This window comes from Tubulanus polymorphus, chromosome 7 (assembly GCF_964204645.1).
Source record: "Tubulanus polymorphus chromosome 7, tnTubPoly1.2, whole genome shotgun sequence".
Lineage (NCBI taxonomy): Eukaryota > Metazoa > Nemertea > Palaeonemertea > Tubulaniformes > Tubulanidae > Tubulanus > Tubulanus polymorphus.
Window position 1 is genome coordinate 14211187 of NC_134031.1, and position 21633 is coordinate 14232819.

Here is a 21633-nt window from a genome sequence, read left to right on the forward strand (position 1 = left end):
TACGACGCGCTGTAATAGTTCTGTCAAAAAATATGGACGGGTGCTCCCACAACAACTTCGTCGACAGGCTTCCCGATGAAATTCTTGAATATTTACTAACGTCGGTGTCTCCTTATTACGATCTTCCGGCAGCTAGACTCGTGTGTAAAAGATGGCATAGAATAATCACAGGTATGAACTCATTAGAAGGAAGATTCGAAGTTAGAAGGGATTGAGAAAACCAGACAGGCAGTCAAACTCAAAAAACAATTTTATTTTATTTCATTATGTGTCAGTGAACAAAAATCGCCTTAAACCCGTTAGCTGTGAATATGGGTCTTGAACTTTTGGGTGCCAGGGTCCCCGGAAGAAAAATTTAAACAATACGGGATAGCGACTGGTATTCAGGGCCCAGTTTCACAAAAAGGATTAATCCCTAAATCGATTTAAGATAAACTAAATGAATGAAGATATTAAATCGATTTAAGGGTTAAACCGGTAAAAGTGCAGATCCGCACCTCTCGTGATTGACGCAATATCTGCTGAATGACACTGACAGAATCCTGTCTAAAATCTTTCTACTCTCTCTAAGTGAAGATATCTTAAAATTAACCAATGGCAATGAACTGAATTGCTGATGACATTTTGAATCTGAAACAATGATATTGAACATAATTGATTGAACCGTTTACGCGGAGAGGTGCGGATATGCACTTTTACCGTTAAACCTTTTTGTGAAACTGGGCCCAGACTAACCAAGATGTCCAAAACTGGGCCAAATGGTTTAGCAAGTTTCAATACGGGATATCAACAAATTCAAGTTCTTGAATTACTCGTTTGATGGCGCTAGTCAGAACCGGAAATTGGAACATTTCATTGCAGGCTACACTGATAAGTATGAGATAATATTAGGAAATAAAATTGATTTTAGAAGGACTACACTCGTAGATTCATTCCGGCAAGTGCTGCCACCATGTGATACCTGGCAACCAGTCTTTACATCTTCAGCCATTGCAAAATGTTTTTTGATAATTTTAGGACACTTATAGTCATTTCTAGCCTTTGCCGTGAGGTTTTTTCATATTCTACGTAACAGTAGGATGTCATATTTAAAGGATTACACGTGACGATATATAGTAAGTTAAATATCGCTCATTGAAAACTTGAAGCGAGAGATTTTCATTGCAAATGAACTAGAGCATGGAGGATTTAGGTTCCAATTTCCGGTTCTGACTAGCGCCATCAAACGAGTAATTCAGGAACTCGAATTTGTCGATATCCCGTATTGATTAAGGTTACAAAATATGCCTAGGGATGAATAAAATATGAAAATCCCAAGTTTTTCAGCTATTCAATGCCCCTTGGTGACCATATACAAAATACAATGACCTTTAAACTCACCAATCTCATAGAGCCTGTCGCAAACTACAAATTCAAGTTCATGAATTACTCGTTTGATGGCGCTAGTCAGAACCGGAAATCGGAACCTAAATCCGCCATGTTCTAGTTCATTTGCAATAAAAATCACTCGCTTCAAGTTATTAATTAGCAATATTTTTAATAGTTTTGGACATCTTGGTTAGTCTGAATACCAGTCGTTTTAACGGTTCCCTACAACGTCTGACGCCAAATTGACATATAGAGGTTTACTCCTGTTTATTGCAATGCAACAACTGATTTTAGTGTCAAATCAAACCTTTGTACTCAAATAAATTAATTTTAGTCAGCTTGTTGACTTAGCTTTGAAAACATGTTTTATGATAATATTTTTGTTGATTTAATCGGGAACTGGAGAATTTATTGATTTGATTTGAATTGAGTTGATTGCCACAATCGGGATATCCAATACGAACTAAATTAATAAAATGTGAAAATTTAATATGTCTCTCTAAAATGACTCTAAATGTTATTTTTTGTTGATAGTACGCATTAATTTTGGCGAATTAGGCCTATACCTTAAGAATTTGAAACAAGAATAATATCTGCATTGGCATTAATATCAGTCCAGTTGAATTCCGAATCCGTAATTTACACTCCCATCATGCAACACGAAAAGCCGCCATATTTGTTATGTTGCTTCCCTTCAACCATTTTTTGAGGCGACTAGTCAAAAGTTGTGAGTTACTACGATCATCGAATGCTACTTAGGATTATAAATTTATGCCCAAACAGTAGTGAACTTTCATCTGATTACAGAACAGTCAGTTTAAGGTAAGTTGATGGTGTTTTCAGTGGTAAAATAGACGCTCAAAGCCTCGTACTTCAAAAATGAGGGACGAAAATTAACCTTATATGTGCACTTCGGCCCTAGATGTAGTTTGGGGAACGGTTAGGTACTAGACTAAGTTTTGGTTGGCCCTCAGAATCCAATTATCCCATACCCTACCAGGACAGGTGAATGCAAAGACAAAGTGGCTATTCATACGATTCATTATTCGTGCGGTTACGATGATGAAACTCATGTGAAATTTTATTAAAGCACTTGTGATTTCTGATAGGGCCTTGTTAATTTAGGGCATCTTTTGATTGTCCAACACTGGGTGATTGCAAATTGGCTACTCGTAAAACACAGCGAATTATTGGCGCAGCTTTCACCGCTACAGTCGCTGCAGTTCCAAAGCCACTACTGATTATTGTTACAATATTATACTTGTAGTAATTGCCCTCCGTATCGCCAGATGGCGTATCTGTTTTTGAATATGTCTTGTGGTCTGAAATAAATGGTAGTTCATGTAACACGTTGTTATCCGCGTCTTAATGTGACAGAGCTTTTCCTCACGAACCCAGGTTACGGAGCTTTTTCTTACAATTGCTCTTAACCTGCCCTGTCGGATCTATTATAAATCGCTCGAGCCCCTGACGGCGGATCTGCATGCAGGACAAAAGAGGTTCGCACGAAGCGACGGTTGTCTCCTCAGTGATTCCTCTCCGACGAGGCGCGGAAATACGATCCTTACAGCTTCCTCCGTCCGACGACGCCGACTCTAAATAAACATAACATAAGATCGAAATTAAATACGATCAAGTTTATTTACATACAGCAGGCAGAAATCAAACCATGTCGTTTGATTTCCTATACCAGAGTGGAGACTATACAACACACTATAAAGAGGGCACACTAAGTGGAGGCGCCACTATACAGTGCTATTAAAGAGTCCTCATACATCACCCGAATCACTCTCTCACATTAATATGAAAAAGGTTTCACATATGAGCTGAAGCGTGAAACAATTATCACACAATTGGCGGCCATTTTAGTGTCTGAAGCAGGTTGGAACTTGTAGCCTTTATATTCGATTAGGCCTATTAATAGCACAGTCATAGGATAAATATCCTCATATGGATTTGGGATCACCAAATTCTTTGTTTTTGCCACCAGGGGGAGTTAAATATTGAATAATATACAATTTTTCCGTTTATAATGATACTACTATTACTACTATGCAATGCCCCCTGGAAACCGTATACAAAACACAATGACCTTGAAATTCACCACAATCATAGAACATGTCATGAGTTAGAATTTTGAAATTTATTGTGGTCACAAAATATGCCTAGGTACCAATATCAAATGGAAATACTAAGTCATTCTACTATTCAACGCCCCCTGGTGACCATATAAAAAAAAACTAATTACCTTGAAACTCACCACAATCATAGAACATGCCATGAGCTACAAGTTTGCATTGTAGATACAAATTTATGCAATATAATATGACTCACTTATTCACCTGATGGAGCTTCTATGCATTAGAAGCAAAAGCTCTTGCGTTAAATAAATAGTTAACCTCTATAGTACTACTCGTCTGAGTTATTTATTCTAAGCTCGGTTAATACGGCTACTCTACCAATCTTCTCAACAAATTTGAAGTATGTGTTCAAAAGATTTAAGTGAAATATTTAAAAAAATGGATCCCAGACAAAAATTAAAAGACTTTAGTCTATCCACTGAGGCAGGTTTCGATTAGTGTCTATTAATTCTCGAAGTGTCTTCTGGTGCGTTCGTTTAGAGCAGAATACTCTCTGCTTATTCCGGAATAGCATAGACCCGAGAAGACCCGTAGAGCGTCTATTCGTAAAACAGAATTTAATCATAAACAACGCTCAAATTTCCTGTCCTGGCCCCTTGTAAAAAGTTGAAACCATGCCTGCTAAAAAGATGTTTTACTTAATTTACCAGGTATATTGAATTGCAAGTTCCACAATTTCCGTAAGTCATTGCAAGAAGGCTTAATGGAATTACAAGAAATTCCGCGTAAGACGACGAGCGGTCCTTACATCACGGATCGCTATTCTCACTGTGCATGCTACTATGAGAAAGTTATGTACGTATTCGGTGGCTGCACAAGTCCAAACGCAACGTTCAATAACTTATGGAAATTTGATCTGGGAACCAGAGAATGGCATGGGCCATTAGCGATGGGTAAGTGTATTGTGTATAGTTGCTAACAATGTCCTCAGTCTGAACTACCGGGCATTTCAACTGAAAGAAAATCATGAAACTATTTAAGAACCCCGTCCATAATCCCTCTGTGCCGAACAGTGTAGGTACATTCTTTGTAATCCATAAACAATGATGCCATGTAGTGTAGAAGGCTTTCAGTGGGTTCAGGCTCGACCTGAATCCCATAAGAGATCATCAAATTATCTGCAAGTGATCTCAATACAAGGGAAGAAATTTATAGAAGGGTCTGTTATTGTTAGTTCCCTTTTGAGAAATCCTGTATTAGCTTTCCAGGCAGATCTTGCTGCTTTTTCTTCTTATGAAAACTGATATTTGTGTTTTAGGTAATTATCCATCCCCAAAAGCTTGCAGCAGTATGGTCACATATAAAGATAGTTTACTATTGTTTGGAGGCTGGAGTCATCCTACCCCATACCCCTTACATCAGGTATGTATGATCTAAATTGGACTTCTAAGATAAGTGTAATTCACAGTTTAAAAGTTACCCTTGAAGCGAGCTGATTTTATGCAGGGATGAGAATCTCCCGCGGATTTCACTTCCGAAAAATATCATTTTTTCAAATATAGTCCAAAAATTATGTAAAAGTATAAGAGGTTGATGATGGTCCCGTGCAATTGGTAATCGGGTGAACGGTAAGCATTCAGTTCATGTATTACTTTTAATCGCATATTGCTTTTCAATGCTTATCCGGGTATTGCTACTACACTACCGCCTGTATGTATTTTATCGATCGGTTAAAGACACATGCATCGCAACAGTACAGTTGTAATGTATTAACTTAGTTGCATACTATACTACTGTTGCGGTGTGCGCAAATATTACAGACTGATGATTAGCTCACTTGGGACTTAAGTCCCAGCGGGCTATTGCGTTCACTTTATGTATGTCCGTCCATCCGTCCGTCCGTAGACGGAATCCAGTTATTTTGGGAAGTTTTGAAGAAGTAAATGTAATGTCTTGATATTTGGGTTACACATGTGTCTACCCTAGACACATCTTCAGCCCAAAAATTGGCCCTGTCAGAATCAAGATGGCCGACTGGCAGCCATTGTTGTTTTACAGGTTTTTGAACTTTTTGAGGGAAATTTTGAAGACGCTATGATCAATTACCTTGATCTTTCGTATATATTTGAATCCCCCCAGCCACATTGGTAATAGGATTTACCTTCGAAATCTAATAGTCATTCATGATCGCTCTGAAGTGCCCAGAAAATGCTTTTAATTTCAAAAATTTTCTGGGGAAAAACCCCAAGAATGCTTTGCGTCTTTGGCACTCGCAAATACTTCGCCGTCATCTAGTTCGGGCTTGTAACTTAATCAAGATGTAAAACCGCGGATTTTATAGGTTGGCGTTCTCATCCGTGTTTATGGCACAACAGATATTGACACGACTAAGAAATATGTCACGTGCAACTAAACACGACAAGCTGGATACGACCTACTGGCATTTGTTTCCCGATAATTTCTGTTGCATAGTCATGGCTTAGACTTAAGACCAGTCTAAGACTAACTTAGTTCTATAGCTAATCTAACAACTTAAGATCAGTCTTAAGATTTAAGACCACTTTTGGACTTAAGTCACGACTGTGCAACTGGCCCCTGATCAACTGTAGATGGTCATGTGACCAATTTGAATTGTGCTTGTGCCATAAACAATCTAAAAAAGCAATGATTAATTTTATTTGAAGATTAATATTAAGTAGAGATACGAACCTAACAAACTGAAATTAGGAGTTGACGAAGACACTTCCATATTCAGTCCACAAGGGACTTTTCATCCATCATCTCTCGTAATTTCATCTGTTCGCCTGTCCGTAGATGGACCAGTTATTTTGGGAAGTTTTAAAGAATCTTTAGTGTACATGTATTGTCTTAATATGTGGGTTATACATGCATCTACCCTAGATACATACTTGGCCCCAGAACTGGCCTGAACAGAATCAAGATGGCTGACGGGCAGTTATTTATTGTTGTTTACTAAAATCAGCATATTTTGCTAATGCATTTCTTGCTTAACTGCTTGTTAACTCTATAACATCATTTTGGTCACGTCAACCTTGTAATTAATGTTTTTTGACGCCTTATAAAACGTTACCATTATGAAACCTAAACAATGTTAACCATTCAGCGTCATTTTACAAACGACAACCGTAAATCGATGTGCAAAACGTCACAGGTCTATGTGTACAGATACAAGCTATTTGGCAAAATATTACTGACACAGATGTAGAATGGCTTCCTGTGATTATTTAATGACCTCTATTTGAACATCATAATGTTATATTGCATTGAATATCATTAGAAGACGTATTGTAATAGTAAAGGATGTATGATTATATCAGGAGCGGCTGGCATATATAGAAATGATAAGTAAATCGGATTAATCGGTTAAATGCCGGATGTATACACGATTTGGAAGTCTGATATAAAAGTCAGACCCTGACGGGGATGCTGGTGGAATGACAAAGCTATCTACGATCTGTGTAGGGCCAGCGTGAATTTCATCGGCGGCTGCAAGCGGTCTATATAAAAACGTGTAAACATATAATTTTAATATTCAAATATTTTAGAAAATATGTTCGATATTAGGGGTATGCAGGTTTCATGAGAGTAGCAATTTATAATTGCATAGCTGTCATATACGGCTCCGCGTCCACTGATGGCGTGTGTATTAGGTGACAATTCAATTCAATTTATTATTGATCCTTATTACATTGAAATTCCCAAATTCAATAAAGTTACAAATTTAAAAATAAGAAAATACAAAATACAAGACACATGGGTAATTCATACAGAATAACATGAATAAGTTATTTAAATGACAATGTCTACTTCAACCCAAACTCAAGTCTAGGATATCGAGTGACAGCCAAACCGGGCCCCAGGGACCAGGCCGGCTGGTTACACGATATGCTCGAAGTCATGATGGAGCAGACATCAGAAGAGCTCTTTCTTCAACCATGGAGGAAATGAAGTTGCAGACCAGCTTAGTGGCAAAAGTGTATTGGAATCGGTCGCAAGTTGACAATTTTTTAGCTCCGCTGTGACCAAAGGTCAGCGGAGCTAATGGGTTAGGGGGTGAGCTGTCGTCGTTCATCCATCCGTTTGTTCCAGTCTGTCAACTTTTCTTTCAAATCGCTACTAGTCCTACAGTTTTAATCGGATCAATTCCAAATTTGGTATGAATATTCTATGGACCAAGGCCTATAAAGTTACAGAGCCATTTTTTGGATTTGTCCCCCAGGGGCGCCCCCTGGGGATGGAGTTTCTATTTCTTCAAATTGCTATTAGTCCTACAGTTTTAATTAGATCAAGACGGAATTTGGTATGTATGTTCTATGGACCGATACCTACAAAGTACAGAGCCCTTTTTGGATTTGGCCAAAAGGGGGCACCCCTAGGTATGCAGCTTCCATTTCTTCAAATCACACAGCGGAGCTATATAAGCCGATAGGCTCCTTGTTTTTTAATTAGGCCAGTCGAAGACCTGTATCATCTACCCAATCGCCAAATCTCATAATTCCCCAAATTTCTTAAAACTTCGATTTCAAATTTGCAATTCCACATTAGCTTATCCCTGAAATTCTACATTTTTTCGCAGCGTCAAATAATTTGTTAAAATTAATTTTCTTGTTTATTGTAGGCAGCACGGTTCTTCTCAGAATTGCACACGTATATACCAGCAATGAATGAATGGATACATACGGCTACATATAACTCGCCTCCACCTACTGCTGGTCATTCTGCTTGCATTGTTGGGGATTTGATGGTAGTATTCGGTGGATCTCATGGACAAAATAATAGGTGATTAATGCTTGTAGTTGGGTTTTAGCCATCTCCTAGGGGTCCTCCTTTCCTCCAATTATTACCTTCTTATTGTCCTCTTATGTAAGCAAAACCAATAAAGAAACTGGAAAATAACAGAAACAGAAATATATTAGGGTGTATTCTCGATTGCTACAACAAGCTCTTGAAAATTGAATCATACTGAAACATTGTCTAACTCGCCACAACTTACCATTACACACCATATAGAGTTTATAAATCATACCACAACAGAAAAAGATATCAGATATAAGACCGAGAGGTTGCGGGTTCGAATCCTAGTGAAACCATGTTATTCAGGCAGGACACATATCAGTGCCAGTTCACTGATTTAACAACAATAAGTCGTACCTGGCAAATATCTTCACATGATGAAGTTGGCCAGTAAGCAGTAGAAGATATCATCTAATCAGAATTTGAAATTCAAGATATCTTCATTCCTACTATCCGTTCTCTCCACATTAATCAACAATGTTAATTTGTTTAATGTTTTCTATTGCAGTTGTAATGACATATGGGTATTGGATATTCTCGAACGATCTTGGACAAAAATCAAAACCGCTAGGCAAGAGCCACAGCCTATGCCAAGATATGGACAGGCCCAGGTAACCTCATTAACCAAAATTACTTAATCAAATATGGACAATTTGCTCATATATGTAAGAACTACAATAGACTTCACCTTGTTTGATGTAATTGCACTCAAGTTAGTTGACTGGTAGTCACATTTATTCCCAACACAATTTACCGAGCAGGCAAAGTTTTAAGCCCTCTTGGGGCAAGGCGACAGTGAGCTATTGCATTTACTTTTCCTCCATCTGTATGTTTATCTTTAGGCAGAATCCAGTTTCAACGCAAAGTTATCAACACGCTTTCATGTTAGGTATTAGTATTTGATTTATGTATGTATCTAGTGTAGATGCACCTGCAGCCAAAACATTGGACGGATCAGAATCACGATAGCTGACTTGTGGCCATGGTTGTTTGGCAAAATCCATATATGTATATGTTTCTACGGCCTAGCATCACAAAAAAATAGGGTTGATCGGAAGCAAGATGGCCATCTCGTTACCTTTTCTATTCAAATCAAAGGTAATTGTAGTTACGTCTCAATTTTTTGGCCTAGCTTCTAAATTGTTAGTAATATTACATTGGAACTCGGGAGGGGTATATAAACATGTACTTTAGAAAAGATCGTTAGACATATCGGACATGTTTTCTGATCAGTCAATTGTTGCACAGTCTGTAACGATCTCAGTTTCAATTGTTTTTCGTTCATATCTGGAGAATGGTTTTTCGGATACTAGCAAACTCCTTTCTTCACCGATTTATACACCGCAGATTGGTTGGCGTAGGTGCTTTGGAAGGGTTAACGTGTTTATTAAATCGGCATGGTGGGTGTACCGCAGTTTGCCATGATGAGTTATATCGTCATTGATTCAACATCATTTCATAGCGATATGAACAACAGAGGCGAGAAACCAGCTAAGAATCATCTGGCAGTATGGACAGCCAATGATTATATTTATGGGGGGTCAAGTCTGGTGCACACTTGAAATTTTCTTATAATAATAATCAGAAAGAGAAGAATTACAGCTTGTTTTCCGGCCAATATTTGGAGAGAATTATTGGCTGATCAAGAATACCCGTTTCAGGTATAAAACATCCCTTTCCAAAGAATACCCATCACAAATTGCAATGAGAAATGGCAAACCAGTAGGAAGCTACAGGACCCAGAATTCCGGCCAAAATTGACATTTTTGGGCACTAAAAAGGTCATAGGACGGCCATCTTTAGTCCGATCAACCCAATTTTTCTTAAGCTGATGGGTCCTTCGGGTTATCAAATATAAACGAAAGATCAAGGTAATTGATGAAAGCGTCTTCAAAATTTCCCTCAAAAAGTTTCAAAATGTGTAAAAAGTGCTGATTTTGGCGAACAACAATGGCTGCCAGTCGGCTATCTTGATTCTGACAGGGCCAGCTTTTGGGCTGAAGATGTGTCTAGGGTAGATACATATGTGACCCAAATATCAAGACATTACATTGAAGCGTCTTCAAAACTTTCCAAAATAACTGGATTCCCTCTACGGACGGACGACGGACGAAAAGTTAACGCAATAGCCCGCTGGGACTAAAGTCCCAAGTGGGCTAAAAATGTTCAATGTAAACAAAGTTATCAATGTATCCAACCTTAGTCATGTGGGTAACCACTTCCATGAGTTTATACTGCTACACTACTACCCGGCATATCCATTCAACAAACAATTCCACAACACAAATGATCTTTTCTTTCAAGTTCCAAAGCTAGTCTCGGACCAAAATTTTGAGAAATAAGAAGATAAAGTTGGAAATTGTCAAAAAATTTGATCGAAGCGTTTACTTTTGAATGAGGCCAAATTCATGCTACCATGGTTATACATGTAAAAGAAGTTAAAAATGAACCTTTTCTCCGAGTCACATTTTCCAGTTTTCGGTGGGTGGTGTATCCAGTAGGTTAGTTCACAGACGTCCGATCCAGGTAGTTGCCCGGATGTTGGTGACAGTGCCCGGTAGCACTTTTGATTCGTGTCCTTGCTATTTTCGCGAAATGATTTAATGCTCATTATATTTTTTTTGGTAAAAATGAGGCTTTATCAATCGAATAAAAGGCCAATTAAGGGTTATTTCATTGCAGTAGTTTAGAAAAATATTTTAGGTGTTTTTTTTTTCGAATTTAGTCTAGAATAAAATTCATAGATTTTCATTTAAGTTATTATCGGTCACATTATTACTAAAAAGACTTTGAAAGTGATATACATTGGTCTGTCGATCTTTTTGTACTATAACCGGCCATAATAAATCGATCTGACGTATTTGTTCCTGCCTACCACTGTCTTGAGGCGCCCAGTTCCACCTTAGTGTCCAGGGTAGTTGTGAAGCGAACAGATCTGCATAATTGAAAGAGTAAGAATGATCAATGTAATATGTTTTCATTGATATTATTAAAAAAAACTTTGCCTCGAGAGCACATGACCGTTGGTCCTCTAGTATACTAAAATAGATCACTGTATTGATTATGAATGCAAAAATAGTGATGGCAGCACATAAATTGCATATTTAAAAAATTAGCATCGCTAATGGCGATCGGTCCTTAACCACTAGGTGGCAGCGAAGATGTTAAGTTGTTATGATCCTCAACATTTACTTGAAGACTGTTTAACGTTGAACTGGCCACTGATTGCCTATTCGTATTCATAATATGTTTGAATTTGTTTTATCAATTCTCTTTAGGTATTGCTAGACGACAGTCATATTCTAATAGTGGGAGGATGCGGTGGGCCAAACATGGTAAGTAAGATTAATTTTCCTATCCATATACGTGCTCAATTTTCCTATCCATATACATGCTCTTTTTCCCTACCTGGCAGAATCAAGTTTTCACTTTGATATAGGCCTACCGTACGTATTATTTTGTTATTTGGTTTATTTAGATTCAAAATGGCACGCCTACAGCCATTGATTTTGTGGAAATAAACTTGTATTTTCATATTTTCTTTATCTAGAACATCTAAACTGCACTATTTCCAAAAAATGCAGTCTAAAATGGCATATAATCTCCAGGGTCACATGCCCAATCATTTTCTGAATGGTTGGGAATGTCATTATTATTATCATATCCAAAGTGTGAATAGACCAAAGAACACTACGCTAATTTTTACCTTCATGACGTTTACAGGGTTCTTACAGATCAGGGAATATCAGAATTGTTTTTCCGTGCAGGGAAAATCAGGGAATTCTGACTCTTTCCTTTAGAATCAGGGAAAAGTCAGGGAATTTGAAAAAGTAGCGTCATTTTCTGAAGCTCTGTTTTCAGGTAACTGTCTTTTCTAATTCTAAGTTGTGAATTGCAATAAAGCATAGTTTATCACCACAAAGCTAGAATCTCAGAATAAACATTACCCTGGCTTTTGAATGTTCTATTGTTATGGTAGGGTCATTATAGTTCCTAATCTTAATTATGAGATCATCAAATGATGTCACAATGTAAAGGCTGGCTTATGTTGACAAGCATGGCGCAAGCAACGCCAACAAGCAACGCCTACCAACGAAACTGGGTTTATCGCCGATAAGCTGCCTACGAGACGCCGCCAGTTGCTGCTCTACTGGTTCGACATAAGCCGGCTTGCGACGGCAACCCGATGCCTACCGACTCGTCGCAAGCCATATCCGGCTAATTGCCCATGTTCTACTCTGGCCTATGGTAGGCAGACAGTTCCTTTCGATCGCAACCGACATAAGCTCATCTGTGATGAGACGGAACTGAGCACAGGGGTTCCAGCCAATAAGAGACCGCATATACATAGTACAAATTATGACCGCTACTTAGCGTCATTCTTAATTAGTCATTTACTTTCGAATCAAGTAGTTCAAAATGTAAACGAAACATTCAGCACGGCAGATGACTGGACCAAAAATCTAGAAACGAAATTGGTAGAATTATGGTGTGAGCGGCCATCTTTATATGATGTCGCTAACGCCTTGTATTCAAAAAATAATCAGTAAGATAAAGATCTTGAAGAAATAGCTTTTCTAATAGAAATATATTTCCCAACTCCTAAAACTTAATGTATTGCTTGATAAATGCACTAAAAAGCAGTACATTTCCAAAAATTTTTTGGGGAGAACCCTCAGACCCACCGCGTGGTCATGCCATCGCCATGTTGGGACCGTTTTCTGGTGACATTGCTATGTTTTCTCCGAGTAGAACCCCTCTAAAGAAATCAGTGTGCATGAGTAACAATCAGCCCCCAGTGACGATCCTTATAATTCAGTCAGCAAATTTGAATTTTCCGTGTCTTGTTGGTTTTGCTGCTGATTGTGATCATGGAATTTTGGGTCAAGGATCAGGGAATTATCAGGGAATTTAGGATTTCCAGATCTGTAAGAGAACCCTGTTATTCGAAAAAATACATTTTTTTCGTCCTTATGTTCTGACCTAATTGTTTGTAAAAAGTCAGTCTTCTCCCATCATTTGAATTCAATCCAATAGTTTTCACTATTTTTCATTTGTTTTGCTTATAATCTCAGTCTAATCTAGACTACCAATGTTTAATTCTGATGCTGATTAAACATACACTCATGTAAATTTAAGAAAGTCCATATCAAGAATTTCGTTTCTTGTTTCATGTAGTGTGATCTTCGGGGTAGCGAAAATGGCCTTGTCTTTTCATGTAAAGATATATTAACAGAAATGGAACATAATCACCACATTGCCTATACCACCTTAACTATTTTTAAACTTGTTACATCACTACTATGTAAATCTTTCTGTAAAACTTTCAATACGGGATCATTCTTCTACTGCATCATGAAGGTATAAGACTCGTGGGCATCTGTTATCTTGATTGACTGGCTTATTAGGCTCCAGTTCATCATAGAAAAATTTAAATGTTCAATAAGTGCACAATACTAATACACTATACTAAATACTAAGTGAAATGCATGAAAAAAGATCACTATACAACGCGTCATCATGCGCGCGTGAGGTGTTATTATTTTTAAAAAGAAAGAGCCGACCGTAAACGCGGGCGGCTTCATGATTTGATGAGAAACAAGGTACCGGGTATCAACTTTGAAGGGCCTGATGCCGGATTGATTACTTGCTTGGCCCGTTATATTCCCACATGTTTTATGTACAAATAAGTCTTAGGTTCCTTTTTGAAAATGGCTATATCACTCGTATATTTATTGGATTCCTGCTGATTATTATTTTAACATATTTTCCACTGAGTTTCGTCACATAAAAATCATCTTCTATTAGATTTGACTACTAACAACTTTTAAACGAAATGTTAAACTCTGATGATGATATAACAGTCTCTTTCTGCAAGTAGTTTCTATTGATGTACTTACTGTGCTTCCTATTTTAAACTTGAAGTTACTTAAAGATACCGGTGGAAATAGCAATCGGCGCGCATACTGGAGCGAATCTGAAAGTTTGTGACGTCTTTCTTAAATAAATAAAGAAGGAAGGCTCCGAGAATATCCAAATCACAGGTTACTGTTGTCACCCTGATATAATTTGCATATTTCATAATCATATAGATCTACAATGTCATATCGAACAGTTCATAACATTTCATAGCTCTACTACATATTATTAATAATAATAATAATAATAATAATAATAATAATAATATAATATAACTTATGACTATAGTGTCAATATGTGCTTTAAGGTCGTAATCAACATGTGACATTACTCAACATGTTTTCACGATAATTAGCTATAGTCAGTGCTTATCGATAATTAATTAATGTCTCTCAAACATGTCACTAGGTGTTTGTTTGTGAGTCCTGATGTCTACAACTTGTCTGACACCTAGTTCTCACATTATACTCATGATTCTGTATATAAAGACTATGTAAAGCTATGATAATCATTCTCATTCCGGGATGCAATAAAGATTGTACATATAAGGTTTAACTGCCTTGTTGTTCCTGATGGATGGAATCCTGTACCGCTGGTGTAAATGCTAGTTCCCCAGCCAGCCTGCCGATACAACAACCAGCCGGTTACACTGTGAATAACTGGGGTTCGACCATTCACAAGTTAAAAATGTACTTCCTTGTTTGTGAAGTAAGTTTATTCATACTGTTATTAAAAGCAGTTCCTTTTAAACATTCTATAATAGTATAGTTTTGTTCGTGGATATCAATACTTCGAAAAATCAACAGCGGTTTATTTATTTATTGTACCGCCACACGTTTTCTTAATTGAATTGAATTGGTCCGGTCCAAAAGGCGGGTCATACTAGTTAGCGTCAGAAAATGTCAGCGTCAGTGATACCTTGTTATCGTCGATATTAAACAGTCTAAAGTCAGTTTATACATCACATACATTACAAATTGGAGGTCCCTTGTATATGTACATCACATCGTGACGCAGCGGCGATGGTAATGTCATAGAAGAACAAAGTCAGTTGAAAAAACCTACCCACTGCACCGATAAAGAATGATTGCATTGCAAGCCAGAGGTCAGTGACAGACAGTCAGTAATGGGGAGTAATGGTACCGTTCGTGATTATGTTTTTATAATGGTTATTGGACGTCAATTTCATATGTGAATTGTAGTCCCCATCTGATCGCTTGACTTGTCACTCCTCTACTAATAGTAACACTATAAGGCCTTCCCTCCTGCATAGTTTACCCTATAGGCCAAATTTGTGCTTTGGGCCAAATTCGGTTTTCTTGGGTAGTCGACTTTTTTCGGAACCAATAATAACCGAATATGCACTTAAACTGTCACTAGAGAATGGTAAAAACACTGTAGCTTCGTTCTTCTCGATGTTATTTCCCCAAAACCTGGCTTGTTAGTACTTGCGCGTAGTAGCACATGTGGGTCAACATATCCATGTTGCGAGTTGACCCCTAGGTGGCACTCTATCAAAAAACGGAATGTGACGAACTGATTTCGTGTGAAATCTTTGCTCGCATCCCTGAACGACATTCTATCCAGAAAGGCAGAAACCCGTTATCGCTGCTTGCAGCTATATTTGTCATTATAATTTCATTGTTTTGATAATTGGATAGTGCCAGTTTGTTATCTCACGCACCTGCACGTACCTTTTAGTAGGCCTATGCATCATATAAATGATTTGTGCCGGAAATGTATTGATGCATGGCAAAAATGTGTTTTTGACTGACCTCATGAAATGAATTACAAATGAACAGGTGTTTATGAAACTGATATTCACAAGGCTGGAACCTTATCAGATAATAAGGAGACCAGGACACGAGAAGGACTGGTGCGGTACTAGCAAGTAGAAATCAGAGGCATCATTCTCAATCATGATACTCGGCTATCCATGAGGGGAATGTAACAAACAATAGCTAATTTTATTCCATTAATCTGGAATGATAAAGTCTATAAGAGATTATCATTAATGAAACCAAGGACGGATAAAGTTCGTTATCCTTTTTGTGGGACAGGCTGTATTCAATCACAATCACAGCAGAATTCCAGCTCATGAGATGCTCTATAATAATGATGGGTTGGAATGAATATTTTGTGAACACAAACAATTGTTACATTCTAGCTCGTGACACATTTTATGATTGTGGTGAGTTTCGAGCTCATTGATTCACATTGGTTAAACTGTGGCGTTGAAACTGTAGTGACTGCAGCGGTGAAAGCCCGGCAATAATTTACTGAATGACATTTTTTTTTTCTGTACTATGTTTTTGACGAAATTCAAGTTAATTCGCTATGGCAGTATCAGAACCTGTCAAAAATTGGCAATTGGCTGCGGCAATCAAAATTTGCTTCAGAGTTTCCTGATAAAATTGTAAATTTTAAGATCTTCTATCATTTCACCCAGTGCGCATGATGTCCCTGGTCCCCTAATTAAGATATATCTCCCTGTCTATTGTCAACAGGTTTTCAACGATATTTGGATGTTGGAAATGGGAAATTTTTGGAAATGGCATCAAATCGAAGTTTTGAATACAGAAAATACTCCGTCACAGCTGTGGTGCCGGGATACTGTGAAGGTGAGACACTTAGTTTAAATGATTATTTAAACAGATAAGGGTTTGTCTACAGTAGGAATGTAAATATCTGCTGCCTGTATCCCCCCAGACATTCATGGATGGATGAACTCTGGATGATCTGATTTTCCATGCATGGTAATTATCTTCGTCTACGGGGTCAGGTAATAAGTAAAGTAAAGAAAAATTAAGGAGTCCGGACCGAAGTCCTAGATCGAGTTCTGAAAATCAGTCTAAGTATGGCACCAATCTGTCAAGTGTCTGAGCGGTGAGTACAGAGAGCAGATTGGATATCAATACAGTGTACAGCGATACCGTGCATGTTGTTTTAAGGCCCTGTGTAAATGATTTAAAAAAATGATGTAGGATAAAAGAAAATGGAAGTCTCTGTTGTAATTATAGACTTTACAGAATAACATAAACATTGGAGGTTTTGAGTTTGATTGACCAAATGTAGAAAGCCTTTGAAAAAATTGCAAAGATCTTCCTTTCTAACAAACTAGGTATGACCTTAGGCTCAAGATAAAGACATCAATCCATGTCACCTGATATTCCTGTCTGTCTGGTTGAGGAAAGATCTTGTTTTGGTCAATGTGCACCATTCCTGCAAAATAATTTTGAACCTGCTCTTTTAATGAAAATGTAATTATCAAGCTAAAATTTATTTGACCTACAACTATTACAACATAAAATAAATATTTTGAATTTGTTTATTTATTTAGACTAGCCATTTTGTTTTTAGTCAGGAGGATGGGCCCTATTGTGCTCGGAGGCCATATCAGAGCATCAAAATTTTTCCAGTGGAGAGCCTGTATAGCCCGTGAAGTTCCAACCGAATTCCAAACCAACCCATGCACATTATGGCCATCACAGTGGCTATCTTGAATGTACCATTAGCACCATAAAGCCTGCAAATCTCTATTAATTTTCCTGTCACTTGATGAGTTGGACCAGGTAAAAAAGCTATGGTCACCATTTTGAGCAAAAATCTCCGAGACCGATGGGACTTCTTGACACATTGGAGAGAAAATTTTAAACAATTTGTCAGAGGTACGCGATAATTCTAGGAAACAGGAATGTTATACAATAGAATTTAGATAATATTATCGTTTTCAGATTGGTAACATGTTGGTGACATTGAGTAAAGGTTCACGGAGCAGTCGCGAAAAAATGACGATCCGTAAAATTGCAGCGAACGTCGCTCCGCGACCTCGCCAACAACCGCAACCAACTCCACCGAAAGAACTGTTGAAATTCTATTCATCGTCCGACACGGATTCTTCAGAAAGCGCCGACGAAATGAACTTTCATCGACGGCAACAGCAAAAAAGAACATTCACACGTCCGTTAGCTCCCGGCACGAGTCCAGGAGACGCACGAGCTTCTACGAGTCAAAGGCGGGAAAACCGACAGCCGATACGAACGGGTCCGCCGTCGATTCGTCCGAACGCGATGAATAACCGTCAAAAACAGCTGGAAATGTTGAAATCGTATGAAGAGCGAATACAACAAAGTCTCCGTTCGAAATTAGCATCAACGAATCAAACGGATAATAAATTCGAAAGTACGATTTTGTTGCACGTATTAGATATAAGCGAAGTGATTAAAAATCACAGTTGTCGGTGGTTAGACGTTAGCGAAATACCAGCTCATACGAAAGCAAATAGCGACGAGTTATTGTTTTATTCGCTGATCGAAGGACGCGGGGAAGCTGTCATGTTTGGAGGACTAAGAACTGATCCCAATACGATGCATATGGGTATCGGACAGTTTGCAGTCATTAATGATTTGTTTGTTCTGACTCCAATAAAGAAATTCTAAATAGTTATTTTGAAATATGAATGGAGTTCTTTGCCCTGCTTATAGCATACATCTGTCCATTCGTATGAATTGGAATCGAGTTGTTTTGCAAAGAATGTGCTTCGACGTTTTGTCAAGATTGTTCTTCAAAATTCTCAAAAATATGCAAGAAATGAATCGTGAATATGCCTCAGGATAGATACATGAACCAAATATCAAGACAATCCATCGAAGCTTTTCGTACTTCCCAGAATAACCGGATTCTGTCCATGGATGAATGAACAAAACAGACAGATGATTTGCATGAGGACTCTATGTTAGACTGCGGCAAGCGAGGACTGCCAGGTGCTAGTGTGGACGACGACTCCCAGATTTTTTGCCAATTGTATCTGTAAGTTATCAAATTCTATGAATGATGAATAAAAACGTGCTATATATTTGGTAATATTTGATGTATACAAAATAACATGTATAATGTAATGTGTATAATGTTATTTCATCTACATTAAAGACACTGGATTAACAGAATATCGTTTTTACAATACTTAAATCTGAAACGAGCCCCTGTGCTTTCGGTACCATAAGTATAAGTGAGAATGAATATTATGTACATGTGTTCAACAGATTGATACGTACAAAGCATTTAAGTACACGCGTGTAATAAACAAACAGAGTTAGCGATGAATTATGCGAGGAGTTAAGAAAATCCAAGTTAACGGCTTTAAACTACTGAAAACATGAACACCCAAAAAACTGCATCGCATTGTAACAGAATGGTACTGTCTAAGTCGTGGCAACAGAGTTGAATTAAAACCGACAATGTTATTAAAGATCTTAGCTCATTACAGCAACTTTCGTTTTTTCAAAACGTTATATTCGTCGACAATTGAGTTGATTTGGCTTATTGGGACCAAATTATTTATGCGATATAAGTGATCGACGTTTTATAAAAATACGGCTTGTATATTCGATATTTTTTTAAAGGCTTTACGCTTACACGCTGGCGACCGATTTCAAAAGACCAACTATATTGAAGAATAGAATAGTCAGGTATTGATTTCTTTGAGGCAACTCATTTTCCTGAGAGCAGGTAGCGACCAGACAGCCCGCAATATTTAGCAAAGCTGGAAAGTGATTCATGGTACAATTGACATTTACTAGAGGGTACAGAAACCACGTGTCAAGCAAGTCAGAAGCTATAGTGAATCTACGAGCAATTATAGCTCGTAGAGTGAGAGCGAATAGAATAGCCAGGTATTGATTTTTTTCTCATCTTCCTGCAGGTAGCGACATCGGACAGACCGCGATAGATATAGCAAAGAAGGCGAGTATCGACTATGTTATTTCTCCGGAAACGATTTTGCTGTTTTCCTTTGATAGTGTGCTTAAAGATTACATCTCGGAGCCTTGGAAATTTTCTGGGGGTGGTGCCCCCAGGTTCACCATACTTGGCTGTTATAGGTGCCTTTCCAGTTCAGCAGTACTCAGAATCCTATCCGCCCTGAGGTGGTGAAACATCGGGGTCGGCGTGCATAGACCAAAGATAGCCTCAATGGCATTATATCATCTACAGAAAAATTACTCAAATATGAGCTCTCATAGCCACCAGAACGCATCTCAGACTAAATTTTCTGAAACCTCCCTTCCAAACCCCCCTTCATGACTTCGCGCCTTCAAAGCTCGTTTGGCTATGATACATATATATTTCCGGATAAAATGTCGCATCAACGGATTTTCGGTGGCTACGCCCCTGGGACCGTTGCATAGTCATGGCTTAAACTTAAGACCAGTCTAAGACCAACTTAGTTCTATAGCCAGTCGAACAACTTATGACCAGTCTTAAGATTTAAGACCACTTTAGAACTTCTTAAGTCATGACTGTGCAACTGGCCCCTGGGGCCGGTTCCTCAGTTGAGACTGAAGTCCAAAAATGGTCTTAAATTCTAAGACTGGTCTTAAGTTGTTAGATTGGTTATAGAACTAACATGGTCTTAAATTGGTCTTAAGTCTAAGCCATGACTATGGAACCGGCCCCTGATTCGGTGTGATATATAAACAATGAATAATAAAACTTACAGCCAAAATCCCGAAACTATTTCTTTTTGCGAACGCATTCATGTAGACGAGTGTGTGCTTCGCACACAGGCAACATATTCAACCGATTTCCAGGCATCGTCTAGCTCCTCGAGCTATTGAAATACGTATAGTTATTGGTTCTGACGATCGTATCGATATTGGTCGGAATTTCCAATCGTAATTCAGACGCCATCTATCGGAATGTGGAGTCAATGTCACATCTTCGATCAGGAATGCTGGCTGATTAAGACAGAAAATATTTGGTTTTTTTTAGCCACACAAAGAAATACCCGAGTTTCTCATCACATTTTGTACTGGAAAGTGAAGAGGGCGGGCGAATTTTATCTTAATTGCATTTTGAAAAAAAAAATGATTGAAATAAAAAGCTCAACCAGAGACTTAAAAAGACACGTCGCAAGGCCGACCTACACCCGTCTTAACAATGCCACGAACAAATACTATATAAGTAATGCAAGTAGAAACTTTTATTTAGAATTTAGAAGCTATCCTTTACCTATAAAATCAAACTATATCGTCACATTCAGTTGAAACTGAGACCACCATTTTTACGCTTCCTTTAATAAAACGTTAATAAAATGAACTGGCCGCTGATTTCGTCACCGATACGTAAAGGATGAACATATAAACGCCCGCAAAAAAAACATCCAAATGATTTGGGCATAATTGACTTTCTTGAGAAACTAGGGTATATCTTTGTGTGGCCTTAATGAAGAAAAAGAGTGTTTAAAATTTCAGGCTGTTTGTAGCTAGTTATATTTTCATATAAACACGATTACTGGAGGGATTTACTTACGTTTATTTATGACTCGCCTGCGCTGGAGCAGACGAGTAAGAGCGCGGGTGGACAGGAGAGAGTGAGAGTTGGGAGAGAGGAAGAAATAATACTCAGCCTTCGTCCGAAAATTGAAGAAAAAACATCTACTAAATTCAAGGTT

General features: G+C 38.1%; 1 protein-coding gene across 1 annotated transcript; it reads left to right on the forward strand.

Moving 5' to 3' along the window:
• The first annotated feature begins 41 nt into the window (after positions 1 to 41).
• Positions 42 to 18637, forward strand: LOC141908811 (F-box only protein 42-like). The gene is made up of 8 exons (XM_074799023.1): positions 42 to 171; positions 4160 to 4402; positions 4768 to 4871; positions 8089 to 8249; positions 8773 to 8875; positions 11543 to 11599; positions 16691 to 16804; positions 17918 to 18637. Exons 2-8 carry the CDS (start codon positions 4213 to 4215, stop codon positions 18620 to 18622), a joined length of 1434 nt encoding a protein of 477 aa, XP_074655124.1. The 5' UTR covers positions 42 to 171; positions 4160 to 4212; the 3' UTR covers positions 18623 to 18637.
• Positions 18638 to 21633: the final 2996 nt, after the last annotated feature.

Coding starts and splice junctions, on each gene's coding strand:
- LOC141908811 (XM_074799023.1), top strand. CDS start 4,213: ATGGAATTACAAGAAATTCCGCGTAAGACGACGAGCGGTCCTTACATC. Junction 4,403..4,767: donor GCATGGGCCATTAGCGATGG/GTAAGTGTATTG, acceptor TTTGTGTTTTAG/GTAATTATCCATCCCCAAAA. Junction 8,250..8,772: donor TCTCATGGACAAAATAATAG/GTGATTAATGCT, acceptor TTTCTATTGCAG/TTGTAATGACATATGGGTAT.